Genomic DNA, 20,379 nt, shown 5'->3' with positions numbered 1-20,379 from the left:
TTGCCATCCGGGAGGTTCCACAAGCATCCACGGGCTTCTCCCCATTTGAGCTAGTGTATGGGCGACGGCCTCGGGGGTTGCTGGATCTGGTAAAGGAAACGTGGGAAAGTGAGTCCTCACCACAGAAAAACCATAGTAGAGCATATCTCTCAAATGCGAGAGAGGGTGGCTAAGGTGATGCCGCTGGTGAGGGAGCACATGCAGAGGGCCCAGGAAGCCCAAAGAAGGGTGTATAACCGGTCTGCAAAAGTCAGACAGTTTCAAGTAGGAGACCGGGTGGCTGTCCTAATACCCACAGTGGAGAGCAAGTTCTTGGCCAAGTGGCAAGGTCCGTTTGAGATAGTGGAAAAAGTGGGGGAGGTAAACTACAAGGTACACCAGCCAGGGAAAAGGAAGCCATACCAGATCTACCACGTGAATTTGTTGAAACCCTGGAGAGACAGAGACCAGGTATCCGCGGTGGTAGTGGTACAGTCAGGAGACCATACAGGGATCGACCTGTTGCAGGTGGCTGCTACCTTAACTAGACCCCAAACCCAGCAAGCAAAGGAGTTTCTTCAAAGAAATAGGGACATGTTTTCAGGGTTGCCAGGACTCCCCAATGTCATTGAGCATGACATTGTAACTGACCCCAAGGTAAAAGTTTGGTTAAAGCCTTACCGTATCCCAGAAGCTCTTAGAGTGGCAGTGTCTGAAGAGGTCAAAAGAATGCTCAAGCTTGCTGTCATTGAGGAATCGCAGAGCGAGTGGTCGAGTCCAATCGTGTTGGTACCCAAACCCAACGGCACTCTTCGCTTCTGCAATGATTTTAGAAAACTGAATGAAATCTCCAAGTTTGATGCTTATCCCATGCCACGTGTAGATGAGCTCATTGAGAGGCTGGGGCCTGCCAGGTATATTACCACGCTGGACCCCACGAAAGGGTACTGGCAGATTCCCCTGACCAAGGAAGCTAGGGAGAAAACGGCCTTCTCTACCCCGGAAGGCCACTTCCAGTACAAACGAATGCTGTTTGGTTTACACTCTGCCCCCGCTACGTTCCAAAGGGCCATGGACAAAACTTTGCGTCCACATCATCGGTACGCTTCGATTTATTTGGATGCTATAGTCATCTTCAGCCCTGATTGGGAGTCACATCTTCCCCGAGTTCAGGCAGTCGTAGACTCCCTGGGAAGAGCAGGATTCACCATAAATCCAGAAAAATGTGCAGTTGGGGTGGAGGAAGCCAAGTACCTGGGGTACATTGTGGGTAGAGGGCTGGTAAAGCCCCAAATGAGTAAGGTGAAAGCCATACAGGACTGGCCCCGTCCCCTAACCAAGAAGCAGGTCAGAGCGTTTTTGGGCATAGTTGGCTACTACCGGAGGTTTATCCCCAACTTTGCCACCATTGCTGCACCCTTGACCGACCTGACCAAAGGCAGAAAGTCGGTGATGATAAAATGGAATAACGATGCCGAAAAAGCTTTTCAGAAGCTTAAGACGGCATTGTGCCAGGATCCGGTGCTTGTTGCTCTAGACTTTAATAAGGATTTTGTTGTACAGACAGACGCTTCAAATGAGGGGTTAGGAGCAGTCCTGTCGCAGGTAATCAACGGGGAAGAGCACCCCGTAGTTTTCCTAAGTAGAAAGCTGACGGCAGCAGAGAAAAACTACGCGGTGGTGGAGCGGGAGTGTCTTGCCATTAAGTGGGCCTTGGACTCCTTGCGGTATTTCCTCCTAGGCAGAAGGTTTCGCCTGGTATTCGACCACGCCCCGCTAACCTGGATGAGGCAAATTAAACACACGAATGCCAGAGTAACAAGGTGGTTCCTGTCTCTCCAGGAGTTCAATTTTGTGGTGGAGCACTGACCCAGGAGACTACATCAGAATGCCGATGCCCTCTCCCGGGTCCACTGTATGGTGTCAAATTGTGCCTCCAACACCTCCGCGTTGAGGCAGAGGGGGGGATATGTACAGGACGCCAAGGTTGGGTCCTGGACGGGTGCTATGTGGTGCCTATATTCGGGATGTGGTCCCTTTAAGGGAATCATGGTAGGCCTCAGGGGGTCACCCAAAAATGGGTGACAAATTCCGGGGATAGTTTCGGGAGAAGACTGACTCGCAGTCCTCTCTATATTTTAAGAGAGATAGTTGGGACCCGGAATTTGGGAGGCTCTGAAGTGACATTTGGGTGGGAAAGAGCCTCCCTCCCTGACCACAGGGATTCGGCCCACAGGGGGTTAACGGCCTCCAGGAAGACAGACAGCCTATAAGACGGGAAGCAGTAGAGAGGTGGTGGTGAGGAGGAGAAGAAGATGAACACCTGTCTGAGGAGCTGTCTGGCTGTGTTGTTGTATTTGCTGTTTTGGAGGCTGCAAAAAGATCTCTGCAAGGACTCTAAAGAAACTTTTTGGTGAAGATCTGTCTACAGAACTGTAGTTGCTTTTCTTTTCATATTATTTGTGCTGAAGATAAGCAGACTTTAATTTTAAAAAAAAATTATATGCTGAAGAAAAGCTTTATTTTTGATTTAATTATAAATAAATATATTTTGGTTTCACCTTATAACGGTTTATGCACTTAATCCCGCGGAGCTAGTATCCCCAAACTTCACTATATATATATATATATATATATATATATATATATATATATATATATAAAATACCAGTGTTTCTCAACTCCAGTCATCAAGGCACCCCAACAGGTCATTATTTTGCACAATTTGATCAGTTTCATGCCTTAGTAATTACCAGAGCCATTTCATCTGAGGGAAATCCTGAAAACATGACCTGTTGGGGCGCCTTGAGGACTGGAGTTGAGAAACACTGATATATACACTGTATATATGTAATACATAAATACAGCACAGTAAGCATAAACTTATAGCCAGTAATATAACAACTTCTGGCATTCCTGCCCTTTTTTAGTTACCGACCTGCACCATGCAGTGGAAATAGAGATTTGAGCATTTAGCTCCTCAATAGGTTTGCAAATACATCACTTGAGATACTAAGGAGGTGTTGCCACTTACTAACCCTTACCCATAGCATGCTATCTAACAAATGGGAATTCTTATTTAGCAAACTATGAAACACTTGTTCAAGCTGGCCACCTACATCAAAGTGATCCCTTTAAACACAGCAAAAGTTTTAGGCATCCCTGCCCTTTGTCAAGGGCTAAAAAAAGCTCTCTGTGTTGTATCCCCATCTGCTTCTTTGTTTGACAGCTGCATGTACATAGTATACACACACATTTAGTCAAAACAATTGCATAATTTGAAAGTTGTGTAAGCATTTTGTTATTGAATACAAAATTTTAATAATTTTTAATAATTTTTACTCTAGGTATTGTGCTAGACTCCGGTGATGGTGTAACCCACAATGTCCCCATTTATGAGGGTTATGCTTTGCCACATGCAATTATGCGCCTTGACTTGGCTGGTCGTGACTTAACTGACTATCTGATGAAAATCCTTACAGAGCGTGGTTATTCTTTTGTTACAACTGGTAATGCTTTATAACTGAACTATAATGGTATAATAAAAAACTGTTTTATTTCTCAGTTAGCAGTCAAGTAAAGTGTGATTTTAGGGAGCACATATTTTGAAATATTAATTTAGTATTTTGGATATGTATACATTTTAAATGCTTGCTCTGTTGTGTTTTTTAATATAAAATTATTAAACGTAAATATTTATAGGATTAGCCACTTCAGAAAGGGTAAAATAGAAATAGCACATGCAGCAATGCTTAATTGCTGCGATGAGATTTAATCAACACATAAGACTGTCTTATGCCGCGTACACACGGACTGAACTCCGAAGGACTTTTCAACGGAGTTCCGCCGAAAGGGACTTGCCTACACATGATCACACCAAAGTCCAATAGTTTAGAAAGCGATGACCTACGACGGGACTAGAAAAAGGAAGTTCAATAGCCAGTAGCCAATAGCTCCCCTTGCATCGTATTTGGTCAGAATGTCTGACAGTATGATTTCGTCTGACCTTTTCTGCCAGAAAGTCCGGTCATGTGTACAGGGCATTAGGCTTTGCATACAATAGCAGCTCCTAAACGGTTTTGCCGCAATTTTGCTGCATTTTGCATTTTCCCACAGCAACGGTAACTGACAGCCAAGTGTACATGAAGCCTTATGTAGTGGTTGATTTACTTAATGAATAGAAACAGTTTGCTTTGGAAAGTGTTTACTTAAGTTAGCCTTACATGCCTGAATTCCTCTCATTCTGTAAATGGGAGATCAAATAGATCACTCAGTCCACACTAAACAGCATGAATGAAGGAATCTGCCTGCCATTGAATTGATTGAATACCCAGAACAGTGACAGCATTTGATAGGATGCAGTTGCTGCTTGGCCAACATTTTTTTTACTTAGCTTCTTCAATTTTTGACCCAATCATATGCAGGGAAATTATAACAAAAATAGGATTTTTTCATTGCTAAAAAAATCAATGCATGAGGTGAAAGGAGCTATACCTTAATACTTGAGAATATTTTCCACTTGTTTCCCTATGCTTGACAACGCTCCACATACAGAATCCAATTCTTTCCAATTATCCCTGTTCACACTTGTACCCCCAGGTACCCTACACTCAAAGTGTATAAGCATTTTTTTTTTAGCATTTTCAGGCCCCATAGACTTTAACCACTTCACCCCCGGACCATTTGGCTGGTGAAAGACCAGAGGACTTTTTACAATTTGGCACTGCACTGCTTTAACTGGTAATTGCGTGGTCATTCAATGTTGTACCCAAACTAAATTTGCGTTCTTTTTTCCCCACAAATAGAGCTTTCTTTTGATGGCATTTGATTGCCTCTGCGATTTTTATTTTTTGTGATATGAATGGAAAAAGACCGAAAATTTTGAAAAAAAATATTTTCTATTTTTTGTTATAAGAAAAATCCAATAAGCTCAATTTTAGTCATACATTTAAGCCAACATGTTTTCAGCCACATGTTTTTGGTAAAAAAAATCAATAAACTTATATTAATTGGTTTGCGCAAAAGTTATAGCGTCTACAAACTAGGGTACATTTTCTGGAATTTACGCAGCTTTTAATTTATGACTGCCTATCTCATTTCTTGAGGTGCTAAAAGGGCAGGGCAGTACAACCCCCCCCCCATGACCCCATTTTGGAAAAGAGACACCCTAAGGAAATTGTTAAGAGGCATGTTGAGCCCATTGAATGTTTTATTTCTGTGTCCCAAGTGATTCGATAATGACAAAAAATAGTTTTTTTTACAAATGTTGTCACTAAATGATATATTGCTCACACATGCCATGGTTATATGTGGAATTGCACCCCAAAATACATTTTTCTGCTTCTTCTGAGTACGGGGATACCACATGTGTGGTTTCACTCCTCACTACCTATCACAGTTTTGAAGGCCATAAAATGCCAAGATGGCACAAACCACCCAAATGACCCCATTTTGCAAAGTAGACACCCCAAGCTATTTGCTGAGAGGCATGTTGAGTCCATGGAATATTTTATATTTTGTCACAAGGAAAATGAGTAACTTTTTATTTATTTTTTGCACAAAGTTGTCACTAAATGATATATTGCTCACACATGCCATGGGCATATGTGGAACTGCACCCCAAAATAAAATCTGCTGCTTCTCCTGAGTACGAGAAAACTACATGTATGGGACCTTTTGGGAGCCTAGCTGCGTACAGGGCCCCGAAATCAAGCACCGCCTTCAGGATTTTTAAGGGCGTAAAATTTTGATTTCACTCCTCACTACCTATCACAGTTTTGAAGGCCATAAAATGCCAAGATGGCACAAAACTCCCCCAAATGACTCCATTTTGGAAAGTAGACACCCCAAGTTATTTGCTGAGGAATACATCCTTAGAAAGCCTGAAGGCAGTGCTTGGTTTTTGGGGTCCCATACGCGCCCAGGCTCCCAAAAAGTCTCACACATGTGGTATTTCTGTACTCAGGAGAAGCAACATAATGTATTTTGGGGTGTAATTTCACATATGCCCATGGCATGTTTGAGCAATATATCATTTAGTGACAACTTTGTGCAAAAAAAAAAAGTTTGTAATTTTCCCACAACTTGTGACATAATATAAAATATTCCATGGACTCAACATGCCTCTCAGCAAATAGCTTGGGGTGCCTACTTTCCAAAATTAGGTCATTTGAGGAGGGGGGGGGGGTGTTGAACTGTCCTGGCATTTTATGCAAAACATTTAGAAGCTTATGTCACACACCACTCACTCTTCTAACCACTTGAAGACAACGCCCTTTCTGACACTATTTGTTTACATTAAAAAAAAATTACTTTGAACCCCCAAACATTATATATATTTTGTAAAGCAAAGGCCCTACAGATTAAAATGGTTGGTGTTTCATTTTTTTTCCTACACAGTATTTGCGCAGCGATTTTTTTCAAACACTTTTTTTTGGGGAAAAACACACTTTTTTTAATTTTAATGCACTAAAACACACTATATTGCCCAAATATTTGATGAAATAGAAAAGATGATCTTAGGCCAAGTACATGGATACCAAACACAACATGCTTTAAAATTGCACCCAAACATGCATCGGTGACAAACTACATACATTTTTAAAAGCCTTACAGGTTACCACTTTAGATTTACAGAGGAGGTCTACTGCTAAAATTACTGCCCTCGATCTGACCTTTTGCGGTGATACCTCACATGTATGGTACAATTTCTGTTTACATATGATGCCAGACCGCCGCTTGCATTTGCCTTTGCGTGAGAGCAGGGGGGACAGGGGTGCTTTTTTTTTAGGATTGGCAAATTCTGCAGGAAGGGCACTATGGGCTCAATTGGCCTGTCTTTGTCTTCTTGGTGGCAGCAGGACACTACTTGTGCTTGCCACCTCACCAGCTTGAACTGCACTTATGGGACTCGCCACGTCACCAAGTGTTACTGCAGTGCTGGATGTATGACCAGGGTGTACTAAGCCGCTGGTACTTGCCAGTTCACTAGAAGGAATAGCGGCGCTAGTACTTCTCTGCTCCATACGAGATTCCTGCTGTTCTTGCACCTCAACAGCAGAAGAAGAAAATCGGGGTCTGGTACGCCTGACCTTGGCAGGGACCACAACTCTGTCTTCAGAGCTATTTGTCATGGAGCCGCTGTCGTCCACAGGATCGTGTTCTGAGCCTGAATCTGACAGATGAGTGACTTCCTCTTCACTATCTGTCATGCTCAAAAACGTGTAAGCCTCTTCACTAGTGTACCTTCGATTTGCCATTTTGGGCTCTAAATTTAGTGGTACACTAATGATACTCACAGGTCAGCGACTGTATCAAAACGCTACCAAAAAAGCTGTTAGTGATCGCAGGGATCAGGCCTGACTCTGCGAATGCTGCAGTTATGTGTTTAGTGTTTTGTACATGACAGTGATCGATCTATACTGCACTTGGGTGGGCTGGGCGGAGAGGCAAAATGTAGGTGCTAGCAGGTATCTGGGCTGATCCCGATAGCACTGCGTTTTTGGGAACCCTAAACTGCTGGGGACGCTAGTATAGATCTGATCAGAACAGATATCGATCCGTTCAGATACTATACCACTAAGGGAGGTGTATGCTTACTAGGTAGTATATGGGGGTACCTGACACTATAAAAAGCTGACGGCGAACCTAAATAATTACCTGCCTAACTAGCGTCACCTGTGACACTAATACAGCGATCAGAAAAACGATCACACACTGGTGACGGGGGGTGAGCAAGGGGGGGGTGGGAGGTACCCTAGACCTAAAGGGGCCTACCACTAAGTGCCCTACCATTTATAACAGTCACAAATGATACCAATGCAGTAATCAGTAAAAAAAAAAAAAAAAACTGCTATTGGTGTCACTTTGACAGGGGGTGCGGGGGGGGGGGGGTGATCGGGGGTGATTGTTGGGGGATGAAAAGTGTGCCTGCATGTTCTACTGTAAGTGTAGTTTTTGGTGCAGTCTTACTTGATGTCTTCTCTCCCCGGCGCTGGAACGAAAAAAACCGACATGAGGCGGAGATGACATCACTTCCTCTGCCTCTGTTTATATATACAGAAGCAGGGGAAGCATTCTATTCGTCAGGAGCTATCGCGAGTGGGTTGGTCATGAATCAATTGCCTCCCCCTCAGCATGGATCGCTCCTGAAGGGATTCCGACCACCGCAGGCACCGGGGGGCATACAGGTACGCCCATATGCCTGCCCGTGCCATTCTGTTGACGTACATCGGCGTGCGGTGGTCGGCAACTGGTTAATAAGTGTGCTTGTATAGCCACTTGCTGACCGCATAACGCCATTATACAGTGGCAAAGTGGCTCTCCTGTGCTGGATCACATACCGCACTGCTTGTGCTGTGATAAGTCACAGCACAAGCTGATCAGTGGGTGCCAACCAATGGATATCCGGCGGAACCCACTAATGGGCGAGGAGAACAACAAAACAGAACTCTGTAAACAAGGCGCTCTGTCCTGTCAGCGGGGATGTACTTCATTTTGTTTTCCTGCTAAGCAGGGAATAAAATCCAACACATCCCTTAGTAAAAGCACCACATAGTAAACCAGGGACGGCCCGTCCATTGAGGGCACATGGGCGCCCCCCCATCCATGTGTCCAGCTCCTTGCTGGATGCATGAATTACAACAGCGGGTTGTTTTTTTTTTAAGCACCTTATTAGAGCCAGAGACTCTAATAGGCTTTAAAATAGGGTGGGCTTGAGGCGCAGAAAATGCGAACAGAGCGCACCCAGGTGTGTTACAAGAGCAAATTAATATTCGCTATTTTAACACTGATTGTCCTCCCAGCCAATCAGGAAGTGGGTTTTGCGCAAACCAATCTCATGTTCAATCCTATTATTTATTGATCTTTTATACCAAAAATATGTAGCAGAATACACATAGGCCTTCATTTAAAAAAAAATAAAAAAATTTAAAATTTTTCTATGGGATATGCTTTAGCACAAAAAATAAAAAGCCCAGTGGTGACCAAATACCACCAAATGAAAGCTCTATTTGTGCGAAAAAAGGACATAAATTTTATTTGTACAGTGTTGCATGATCGCGCAATTGTAAGTTAAAGTAGCACAGTGCCGCATAGCAAAAAATGTCCTGTCATGAAAGGGAATAAATCTTCCAGAGGTGGAAATGTGTGGTTCTCGCGTTTTTGCACCTGAATGAACTCCTCTGCTTACATTACCTGGAGCTTGGTACACATGCAAAAAAAGCTTCAAAATCACTAGGAACACAGTCTGCTTACACTCAGGTGTGAATGCCGGCTTATTTAATTGGCTACTTCCTTAGTAAACTAGCCCCAGATATTTGCATTGGAAGAAGTAGCAACAAAGCACAACAATGTGTAGCAGTGCAAAACAGGATGCAGAGTCTGTGAATGTAATAAGAAAGTATATCTACCCCAAGGAACCTAAATATATTCTATAAGAAAAAGTGTTCAACCATTGCCACACAGATATAATTGGTGATTGTAAACCTCAGACATGAAATATGAACAAAGCATATACTTCTATACTGTATACATTTCACTATCCAATCACTGAGTGTGATTTCTGTCTGCTGCTTTGCTAAGAGCCCTCCTCACAGAGTTCTGCAGTGTGGGTTGTGGAGTGATCTTTCTTGTGCAGTGTGACAGACGTGTACAAACAAAGCAAAAAAAAAAAAAAAGTTCAGATCATTTGGCAGGTAAAACAGTAAACACTTTTTTAGCTTTGCATCTTCTTACGGGTATCACATTACTTAAAATACCCTAACTACATATCAATAGTTTAAGAAGCCAACATCTTGACCCTGTTACATCACTCTTAGGTGTCATCAGTTTATAAGGCAAGTGCACACTCTTGTATTTTTATTAGTCTATGGCAGGGGTGCTCAAACTTTTGAAGAGTGAAGGCTACTTAATTTATTTGGTAACTAGTCGTGGGCCACATTGAAATGCAATGGTTCAGAATTTCTAATTTCTAATTTTTTATTTTAAATAGCATAATTAACATTTTCCTCCTGTAGCCGCTGAATGCCGGGGGGAGAGGGAGAGGGGGAGAAGCTGGGCTTAACAGGAGGAAAATGTATATGCCACCCCTCCTGTCCACAGAATGTGACCATGGAGTTTAACTGCCCCTCAAACTGCAAATGTAAATAAGCCCTTACTGTCCTGAGTCCACTATAAGGCTGCTTTCACACTGATCCACAGATGCAATGCAGCTCAGGAAAGCTGCAGGAAAGCTGCACTGCCTCCGCGGATTAGAGTGAAAGCAGCCTAATAGTTATTAACCCTTTTATAGGTGTTAATATGCCATTGCAAAAGCACAGTGTAATACACTGCCCTCCTTCTCCTCTTCCAGCTTCTGCTGGCATCGCTCTCCATCTCCAGGCTGCTAGAAAGCCAGCGAAGTGGTTTCCCCAGCAAAGTGCACTTGATATTACTCTGCTTGAGACAGGGGCCGGCACTACAGAGGAGGTATCAGCTTATGTGGCTCCTGCTCTCTCCATGGCCGCCTGCTTCCTCCACTGCTGAGGCCAGCTTAATGCACTTTGATGCTTGGGAATGGTGAATTGGCAAGCCCAGATCGCAATCAATGGGTTTCTGATACTGGGCATTCACTTCCCTGGTTTCAGGTTGAAGGCCACATCAGAGAGGGCTCCGAGGGCCACAGGTTGAGCTCCCCTGGTCTATGGGATGAGATTTAGGATTTAGTTAGAGTTGGGGGGGGGGGGTTAATGTTGTTAGTTAGGGTTATAATTGGGGTTAGTGTTCAAGAACTGTAATATTTGTGTTAAACTTCAGGATAGGGGGTCATTTTAAGTTTTAGGTGTTTATTGTACATTTTAAATAAGGTTAGGGATATGAATAAGCTTTGCTTGGTAAGTGTTAGGATAAGATGAAAGATTAGGATGGGTTATAAGCCTGGGTCATTATTTTTAAGAGTTTAATATTCACTTTTGTTAGGCATTAAAAGGCCCACACTGAGAATACCTCCAATAACATTATTCTATCCTAATTAGTTACCCAATACCACTGCAGACCCATCATTGGCATACTGAGTGTCCAGTAAAAATAGAACTGATTTCTTCTTCTTCATATTGTTAGAACCATCAATATATACTACCTTAAAGTGTATGTAAACTCTCACCTTGTAGGAGAACCAATTGCGTTTTTTTTTTTAAATACAGTCAATATAAATGCATTGGGAAACACATGTCAATTACAGGTCAAAGACATTACAAAAATATTACCTATGCATTACAAATGCATCAAAATTGATCTCAAACATTTGTGTACACTAGCCAAGATAGTCAAAGCATGGCAGAAAAGAGTTCCTTCAAAAGTCACCTTTAAAGCATGTCCCAGACCTCCTTGAATCACTTCACACTGTCATCCTAAAAACACTACTCATTTTCCACTAAATGGACTATAAATTTGTTAAAAACATACGTATTGTGTGTCTGGGTATGATTATTCCATCACCAAACTCAGGGGCTTCTGACTGTACAGGAGCTACAAATTTGCTTCAGTCTAATTCAATCAGTACAGTAAACAATCAAAGTAGCATGCTTTCAAAACATCTGTAAAGCATAAATGATTAAGCATACACAAAAAAAAAGGGAAGAGAGGACTTGGGTGGGGGCTTCTGGCCCAGGAGCTTAGAGTCCATGGGCTAGACTTATCTGGTCTGAGCTTTGGGATTCTGTTAATAAGCAACCTGCTTTCAAAGTAACTAAAGCACTTACATTTATGCCAGGACAGATATGTTTGAAGGTGTGTAACTTACAATCGCATGATGTTTAGATGTAAAATTCATTGAAATCTTTAATTTTTTCACCACTTTACAGCTGAGCGTGAAATTGTCCGTGACATAAAGGAAAAATTGTGCTATGTGGCTCTAGACTTTGAGAATGAGATGGCCACTGCTGCCTCCTCTTCATCCTTGGAGAAGAGCTATGAGCTGCCTGATGGGCAAGTCATCACAATTGGTAATGAGCGTTTCCGTTGCCCAGAGACTCTCTTTCAGCCATCCTTTATTGGTAAATAATAATGTGTGTTTTCTGGTACCAATTTTAAAACCAAAATGGTACAGTTCAGTCAAACTAATGCTATATTCCCTAAATATATTAGGTATGGAGTCTGCTGGTATTCATGAGACAACCTACAACAGCATCATGAAGTGTGATATTGATATTAGGAAGGACTTGTATGCTAACAATGTCATGTCTGGTGGAACCACCATGTACCCAGGTATTGCTGACCGTATGCAGAAAGAAATCACTGCACTGGCTCCAAGCACAATGAAGATTAAGGTAAATGATCTTAAAAAGTATTTGCCACAAAAACAAACAAATGTTTCTATCTTTCCTTCACTATGGTCAATGGACTATAACAGTTTTACTACATAACTACATTTTAAATATGTAGTATTTACAACATTACCACATGTTAATGTAGTAAATAATAATAATTTAATGTAGTAAATTAAATTTACATTAAAATAAGGATGGAAAAGCTTACTGATTTTAAGCCTGATTATTTGTATGTAGATCACTGTGGTATAGTGTAGATTAAGCCTTTGACTACTAAATATGTGCCTCTCAGGGTTTTCATCTACTCAGCAAGAGGTCCAACCACCAGAAAGTGTGCCAGACATCAACAAAGCCAGTAGGGCATTGCGGTTGGCTACACAGGAGTGTCCCACCCACCACACTTGGCTAGAGTGTTGCGAACAGCTGGAACTAGGGGGTGGTGCACCCTCCCAATGCAAGCTCCACCCCCCCCCCATCCTCAGACTGCACTCAGCCTCACACAGGACATGTATCAGAGCTGCTCCTACCCGCAATGCACACAGCTGAGATTGGATTCTTGTACAATCTCTTAAGGCATCCTACGGACCCGCTTCTCCTCCGGCTGCCGCCGCCATCACCACCACCACCACCATTATAGTGGACTGTCATCCACCTACCACCTACCCTATAGTGGACTGTTATCCACCTACCCTCCGCTCTCTTCCGCCCCAGCCTCCCCTCCGATCAGGGTCTGAACCCTCAGCTTGCATGGCAAAGTAGGGCTTGTTTAAAAAGAACACAGGGAGGGACGGTATGAGTGCAGGAATGAGGAGTCGGAGCATTAGTGCGGCGTCTGGCGTGTGTTAACGCCCACAACGAGGTCTAATTGACTCTATAAGTTGCACTCTATCTCAGGTGCACAGCTCAAGGAAGGACACAGAGCGAATGGATGGGCATGTGAGTGTGGCTGAGTGTGGCAGGCATCCCCAGGCAGCATTTACTTTGCACCAGACTGGGCTTTTATAGCAGCGGTAATTGCTGGACTATATTGCTCAGCAGTAAGTGCATTTTGTGATTGTAACTTGGCATTTGTGCTTGGCACTATGGGTAAAAGAGGTACAGGTATCCCAAAAAATAGAGGCTCAAGGGGACCCCCCCCCCCTCTGCAGCACCATCTCCATGTGAAAAACCTGGGGAGGCTGGTCAGAAGGAGCCGTCGGGGTCAGGGTCTACATCTACTGCTGGCATTTCAGCCCCTGTATTCATCACTGTGACGGAACCGATCCCACACTCCGATTGAGTGCTTCCGTCAGTATATCCCGCTTCCTCCAATCTGACTCCAATCAGATATTCCAACCGCTTACAAGCCCAAAAGACAACACTTGCTTAGCTGCTCAACATGGAATGCTTTATTAGAACCAAAAAGACAAGTATTTATAATCCAGTAGAAGACTAAAACCTAACCTAATTAGCATGAGCTAATTATCTAATCATTGACCCAGACTAGTTGTCTGCGAGATAAGACTTTTCAGGGTAAGACTTCTAGTCTCCTAGCTCACTGATTGACTATTCAATAAACATTACCATAAACATCAACACAGGGTTAATTAGCACAAACAACAATGTTTGAATACTCAGACTAGACTCAGTTACACAACATTATACAAGACAGTCAGGATGGCTGGAGGTGATGATATTAGCATCTAAGAGTTTGTGTCCCAATAGTGTGATTTAGTCTATTGCTAACATGGCATTTACATATCCAGAGTCTGTGTGTCTTGGGGGGGGGGGGGGGCACGGACCTGAATCCAAGTAACACCACCTCAGGGGCCCCCAGGCATACAGCTCACAAAGAGCACCGTTCCCCCAAATGTGAGGGCCCATAATCACAAGGCAAGAGGCTCGCATTCTGTCCCCCTCCAAGAGCCTCGGTCCCAGCTAGGTCTGTTACAATCATTCAGGAGGTTTTTTCCTCAACCATAAATGGATTAGAGGAAAGATTAATGGCCGTGATTACATTTTCACTAGGGGGAAGAAAGCACATTAGATCCCCTTCTACCCAGGACTCTCAAGCAGAGGAACTCTGGGAAAGGGGAGATGATTCCCCCTCTGGAGATAGGAATCAGGGTGACTCCTCTTCTGGGGTCCCTCTTCGGTTTCACAGGTGGAGAAATTGCTGGTGCAAACCCTTAGGCCGCGTACACACGGGCGGACTGTCTGGCCAACTAAGTCCGTAAGACAATCCGACAGACAGTCCGTCCTACTTTTGAATGAACGGACTTGACCACACACGATGAACAGACAGTCCGCTGAAAGCTTGCGCGATGACGTGTACAGCACGTACGACGGGACTAGAAATACGACGTCCAATACACTGCAATGCAACCTTCGGCCGTGTAAATCCTTTCTGAGCATGCGCCATACTTAGTCCGTCCAACTTGCCTACACACGAGCGGACTGTCCGCTGAAACCAAAGTTGGATGGACAATATTACGGAAATTCCGAAAGACTTAGTCCGCCAGACTGTCCGCTGAAAAAGTCTGCTGAAGCCCACACACGAGCGGACTGTCCGCTGAAACACGTTTCAGCGGACCAAGTCCGTCAGACAGTCCGCCCGTGTGTACGCGGCCTTACTGAAAGGGTCTGGTCCACTTTTAAGTTACCCGTATCTGAGCCTCTTGATAGACCCACATCTAGTTTGGGTTCACGTAAACCTCCTCAAACTGCACATGATTTTCCTGTTCATTCACTGCTGGAGAAGCTTATTTATTCTGAGTGGGATCACCCAGATAAGCATTTTTTCCCTCCTAAAAAATGTTCAAATTTCTATCCTATGGAGGAAAAGTTCACAAAGATGTGGGGTATACTAGCAATTGACGCCGCTATCTCCTCTGTGAACAGAAATTTGACTTGTCCAGTTGACGACGCTCAAATGACAAAAAGATGGAATTCCTGTTGAAAAATATTTTTGCCTTGGCAGGTTCAGTAGCTCAGCCTGCAGTGGCAGCAATTGGGATATGCTAATCCTTAAGAGATCACTTGAAACAAGTGCTCAAGGTCTTCTCTGGACAGAAGGTCCAAGAATTAGCCGAGCTGCCAGCAGCCTTATGTTTTGCGATTGATGCAATCAGAGATTCTATCCTTCAAACCTCTTGTCTTACGGTTGGACTAGTTCATATACGTAGGGTCTTGTGGCTGAAAAATTGGTCAGCCGAAACTCCTTGCAAAAAGCTCCTGGCGAGGTTCCCTTTTCACGGTGAGAGGCTGTTTGGAGATGACCTGGATAAATATATACAAAAGATATCTAGTGGGAAAAGTACCCTTTTGCCAGTTAAGAAACAGAGTAGACGTCCTTCATTAAAGAGGACTCTTTCTCCAGCGCCTGGGGCATCAGCCTCTAGGCAGTCACGATGGCCTCCAACGTCAAGTGCAACAGGTAAAGCTCAAAGTCAACCCCAGGGACAAAAGAAATCCTGGGGGAGGAAATCTACAAGACAAAATGTTAAAGCCTCTTTATGAAGGGGCGCCCTCACTCGTTCGAGTGGGGGGGAAGACTGTTCTCAAGATTATGGCAGGAGGAATTTCAAGACGGTTGGGTGATTTCCACAGGAACAGGTTACAAGCTAGAGTTCAGAGAATTCCTGTCTCATCGTTTCTTCAGATCAAATGTCCCTAAAGACCCAGAAAAAAAGAAGTCTCTCTTCCAGGCGTTAGATTGGCTTCTCTCACAGACAGTAATCATGCCAGTTCCCATTCAAGAGCAGGGGTTGGGCTTTTATTCAAACCTATTCACGGTGCCAAAGCCAAATGGAGATGTCAGACCCATCCTGGATCTTAAGGATCTAAATCAGTTCCTAAACATTCAATCTTTTCGCATGGAATCAATCCAATCAGTAGTCTCCATCCTGCAAGGAGGAGAGCTTCTGGCAGCAATAGACATCAAGGATGCCTACCTGCATGTACCTATTTTCCCCGTTCATCAGAAATATCTGCGTTTCGAAGTGGAAAAGCATCATTTCCAGTTTGTAGCTTTACCTTTCGGTCCAGCTACTGCACGTCGGGTGTTCTCAAAGGCCCTGGCTCCTCCTTTGGCCAGGTTAAGGGCCCAAGGTATAACACTTGTAGCATACCTGGACGACCTACTTTTGATAGACCGGTCAGTAGCCCGTTTAGGCAAGGCTTGGTCACCATAGTCAATTACCTGGAATATCTAGGTTGGGTTCTCAACATAGAAAAGTCTTCTTTAAAACCAGTAAGAAGACTATAATCATAGTCTAATTATAATTAATCATAGTCTAATAATGGGTCTAATCATAGATACAACCCAAAAGAGGCTGTTTTTACCCCAGGCAAAAATCAGGGCAATAAAGGAGCTGGTTCAGCTAGTCAGGGCAAAGAAGAGTCCTTCTATTCCCCTTTGTATGAGATTATTGGGAAAGATGGTGGCTTCGTTCGAAGCGGTTCCCTATGACCTGTTTTATTCAAGGCTGTTGCAGAACAGTATCCTTTCTGCCTGGAACAAGAAGGTCCAGGCACTAGATTTTCCAATGCACTTGTGTCCAATAGTCCACCAAAGTCTCATTTGGTGGTTGATACCCGAGAAAACCCTTTCTACCAGTCACCTGGAAGGTGGTAACATCAGATGCCAGGTTTGGGTTGGGAAGCCGTTCTGGAAGAGGCAACTGTCCAAGGGAAATGGTCCAGGATCGAGAAGGCCTTGCCCATCAATATTCTGGTGATTTGTGCAGCGTACCTGGCCATAAAAGCCTGGACATTCAGGCTGCAAAGTTGTCCTGTCAGGGTCCAATCCGACAATGACCCAGCAGTAGCTTATATCAATCACTGAGGGGGCAAAAGGAGTTGTGCAGCCCAGAAGGAGGTGAACTAGATCATATTATGGGCAGAAAAGTATGTGTCTTGCATATTGCCAATCTTCATTCCAGTGATAGAGAACTGGCAGGCAGACTATTTAAGTCGCCAGCAGTTGCTCCCAGGGGAATGGTCTCTTCACCCCGACATATTTCTGACCATATGTCAAAGATGAGGGATCTCGGATGTAGATCTGTTTGCATCCAGGTTCAACAACAAGGTCTACGACTTTGTGTCAAGAACAAGGGATCCACCTGTATGCGGGACGGATGCGTTGGTGACTCCATGGCATCAGTTCTCACTGATTTATGCATTCCCTCCTATCTTACTGCTACCACGACTTTTTCACAGGATCAAGCAGGAAAAGAAGTTGGTGCTTCTAGTGGCCCCAGCGTGGCCCAGAAGATCTTGGTATGCAGGAATAGTCCCCATGGACCCTACCGCCATGTCCAGATCTGCTATCGCAGGGACCAGTGTTCCATCCTACTTTACAAACGCTAAATTTAGCAGTTTGGCTATTGAAACCCACATTCTGAAGAGTGGGCTCTCAGGCCCTGTAACTTCTACCTTGATTAATGTAAGGAAGCCAGCTTCCAGGGTCATTTATTACAGGGCTCCCAGAATGTATGTCATAGGGAGAATCCTTACTTTTTTGCAGATAGCGTTAGAAATTAAATTGGCCTTAAGTACTATCAAGGGCCAGGTCTCAGCCTTGTTTTGATTTAACGTCTGCTTGCATTGCATTCTTTGGTTCGAAGCTTTATACAGGGGGTAACACGGCTTAATCCACCAATTAGAGCCCCCCTGAACTCCTGGGACTTGAATTTAGTTCTGTCAGCTTTACAGAAATAGCCTTTTGAGCCGATACGACATATTCCGTTGGTCCTTTTAACAAGGAAGCTAGTTTTTCTGGTAGCTATTTCCATATTCCATATTTAATTGTTCATAAGGATAAGGTAGTATTGCGTCCTCATCCTAAATTACTTCCAAAGGTAGTTTCAAATTTTCACCTAAACCAGGATATTGTTCTGCCTTCATTCTTTCCAGATCCCTGTTCTAAGGAAGAAAGGTCACTACATTCTTTTGATGTAGTGAGAGCGGTCAAGGCCTATTTGGAGGCGACCGCTCAGGTTTGCAAAACGGATGTTATGTTCGTGTTGCCTGAAGGTCCTAAGGTAGGACAGGCAGCTTCAAAATCCACCATTTCTAGATGGATTCGGTAGGTAATTTCTCAAGCTTATGGTTTAAAGGGGAAAGTTCCACCTTTTCAAATCAAAGCGCACTCCACCAGGGCTGTTAGTGCTTCATGGGCAGTGCATCACCAGGCCTTTATGGCTCAGATCTGTAAGGCCGCAACTTGGCCTTCAGTCCATACATTCACCAGCTTCTATCAGGTGGATGTGAAAAGGCATGAGAATATCGCCTTCGGGCGCAGTGTGCTGCAGGTCCCAGTACAGGGTCCTCAGGTCTTATTGCTCCCTACTTTTTGTTTTTTGTCCCCTCCCCTCAGGAGGCATTCCTTTGGGAAATTCCGTCAGTGAATACTGAGGCTCTGGGTCCTGTGATGTACGATAAAGAAAATAGGATTTTTATAACAGCTTACCTGTAAAATCCTTTTCTTGGAGTACATCACAGGACACAGAGCTCCCCCCCCCCCCCCCTCTTTTTTTGGCTATATGTATTACACACATATTGCTTTGCTACAAAACTGAGGTACTCCCGGTTAGGGGAGGGGTTATATAGGGGGCTAAACTTCCTGTATAGGGTGTGCCAGTGTCCATCACCTAAAGGTGCCTATATAACCCGTCAGTGAATACTGAGGCTCTGTGTCCTGTGATATACTCCAAGAAAAGGATATTACAGGTAATCCTATTTTCATCCACATTCTTGGCTTTCAGAAAATATATGTATGGGGGTGTTATCTTCAGATGCATTCAGCATGTTGGTGAAAAATTCAATAGTTTGTTCAATAACAAAATGGATAAACATCTTTGTTTTTTCTCACAGATCATTGCCCCACCTGAGCGCAAGTACTCTGTTTGGATTGGGGGCTCCATCTTGGCTTCTCTGTCCACCTTTCAGCAAATGTGGATCACAAAACAGGAATATGATGAAGCCGGTCCATCCATTGTCCACCGCAAATGCTTCTAAATGCATTTTCTGTCTCAGATCAAAAGGATTTATAAAATGTACAATATGTCTAAACAGCCATGTAACTATACAGATTAGCAATACCTGTCATTTATAAATGTAAATTATAATTTATTTTAATATGTTTTTCAATTTGGAAATCACTGAACTAAAGCAAAAGAATGTCACAATGCAATAAATGAGTCATGTATGTCACTTGTGTACTTATTAGCTACAGAGCCTCATTCACGCAGGGTGTATGAATCTGTGTCCCTTGCAGATGCGTACCTAGAGCATTTGGCACCCAGGGCGGATCCTATATCTGGCACCCCCCACGTTAAAATGTAAAAACACCCCACTGTGCTCCCTGCTTACCTCTGCATCATTCAATATCTCTTTGCCACTACTGTGTACCCCCTCTCCACAACTGCCCCTCTGGACCACTTTACATTACAGAACACCCTGCATCTCTAGAACCCTTTACATTACACAGTACCCTGCACCGCTGGACCCCTTTACATTACACAGCACCCTGCACCTCTGGACCCCTTTACATTACACAGCACCCTGCACCTCTGGACCCCTTTACATTACACATCCCCCTGCACCTCTGGACCACTTTACATTACACAGCCTCCTACATCTCTGGACTCCTTTACATTACACAGTACCCTGTATCACTGGACCCCTTTACATTACTCAGCACCCCGCACCTCTGGACCCTTTTACACTGCACAGCACCCTGCATCTCTGGACCCCTTTACATTACACAGTACCCTGAATCTTTTTACATTACACAGTACCCTGCATCTTTTTACATTACACAGCACCCTGCACCTCTTGACCCCTTTACATTACACAGCCCCCTGCACCTCTGGATCCCTTTACATTACACAGCACCCTGCACCTCTGGACCCCTTTACATTACACAGCCCCCTGCACCTCTGGGCCCCTTTACATTACACAGCCCCCTGCACCCCTTTACATTACACATCACCCTACAGCTCTGGACCACTTTATATTACACAGTCTCCTAAATCTCTGGACCCCTTTACATTACACAGCACCCTGCATCACTGGACCCCTTTACATTACACAGCACCCCACACCTCTGGAC

At 43.9% G+C, this 20,379-nt stretch overlaps 1 protein-coding gene across 1 annotated transcript in view; it reads left to right on the top strand.

The window, feature by feature from the left end:
• Nucleotides 1-19,478, top strand: part of LOC143987651 (actin, alpha cardiac muscle 2) — a 57,420-nt gene extending 37,942 nt beyond the window's left edge. Inside the window, exons 4-7 of the mRNA XM_077486546.1 lie at nt 3,327-3,488; nt 11,820-12,011; nt 12,103-12,284; nt 19,140-19,478. Coding sequence (XP_077342672.1) covers nt 3,327-3,488; nt 11,820-12,011; nt 12,103-12,284; nt 19,140-19,283 — 680 coding nt within the window. The 3' untranslated portion in view covers nt 19,284-19,478. The remainder of the gene's footprint in view (nt 1-3,326; nt 3,489-11,819; nt 12,012-12,102; nt 12,285-19,139) is intronic.
• The last annotated feature ends 901 nt before the right edge of the window (nt 19,479-20,379 follow it).

The sequence above is a fragment of the Lithobates pipiens genome, unplaced genomic scaffold (assembly GCF_037356315.1).
Source record: "Lithobates pipiens isolate NorthernLeopardFrog02 unplaced genomic scaffold, aLitPip1_a1.2 Scaffold_18, whole genome shotgun sequence".
NCBI classification, from domain to species: Eukaryota; Metazoa; Chordata; class Amphibia; order Anura; family Ranidae; genus Lithobates; species Lithobates pipiens.
The sequence above is the reverse complement of the archived record's forward strand: the minus strand, read 5'-3'. Positions and strand labels throughout refer to the sequence as shown.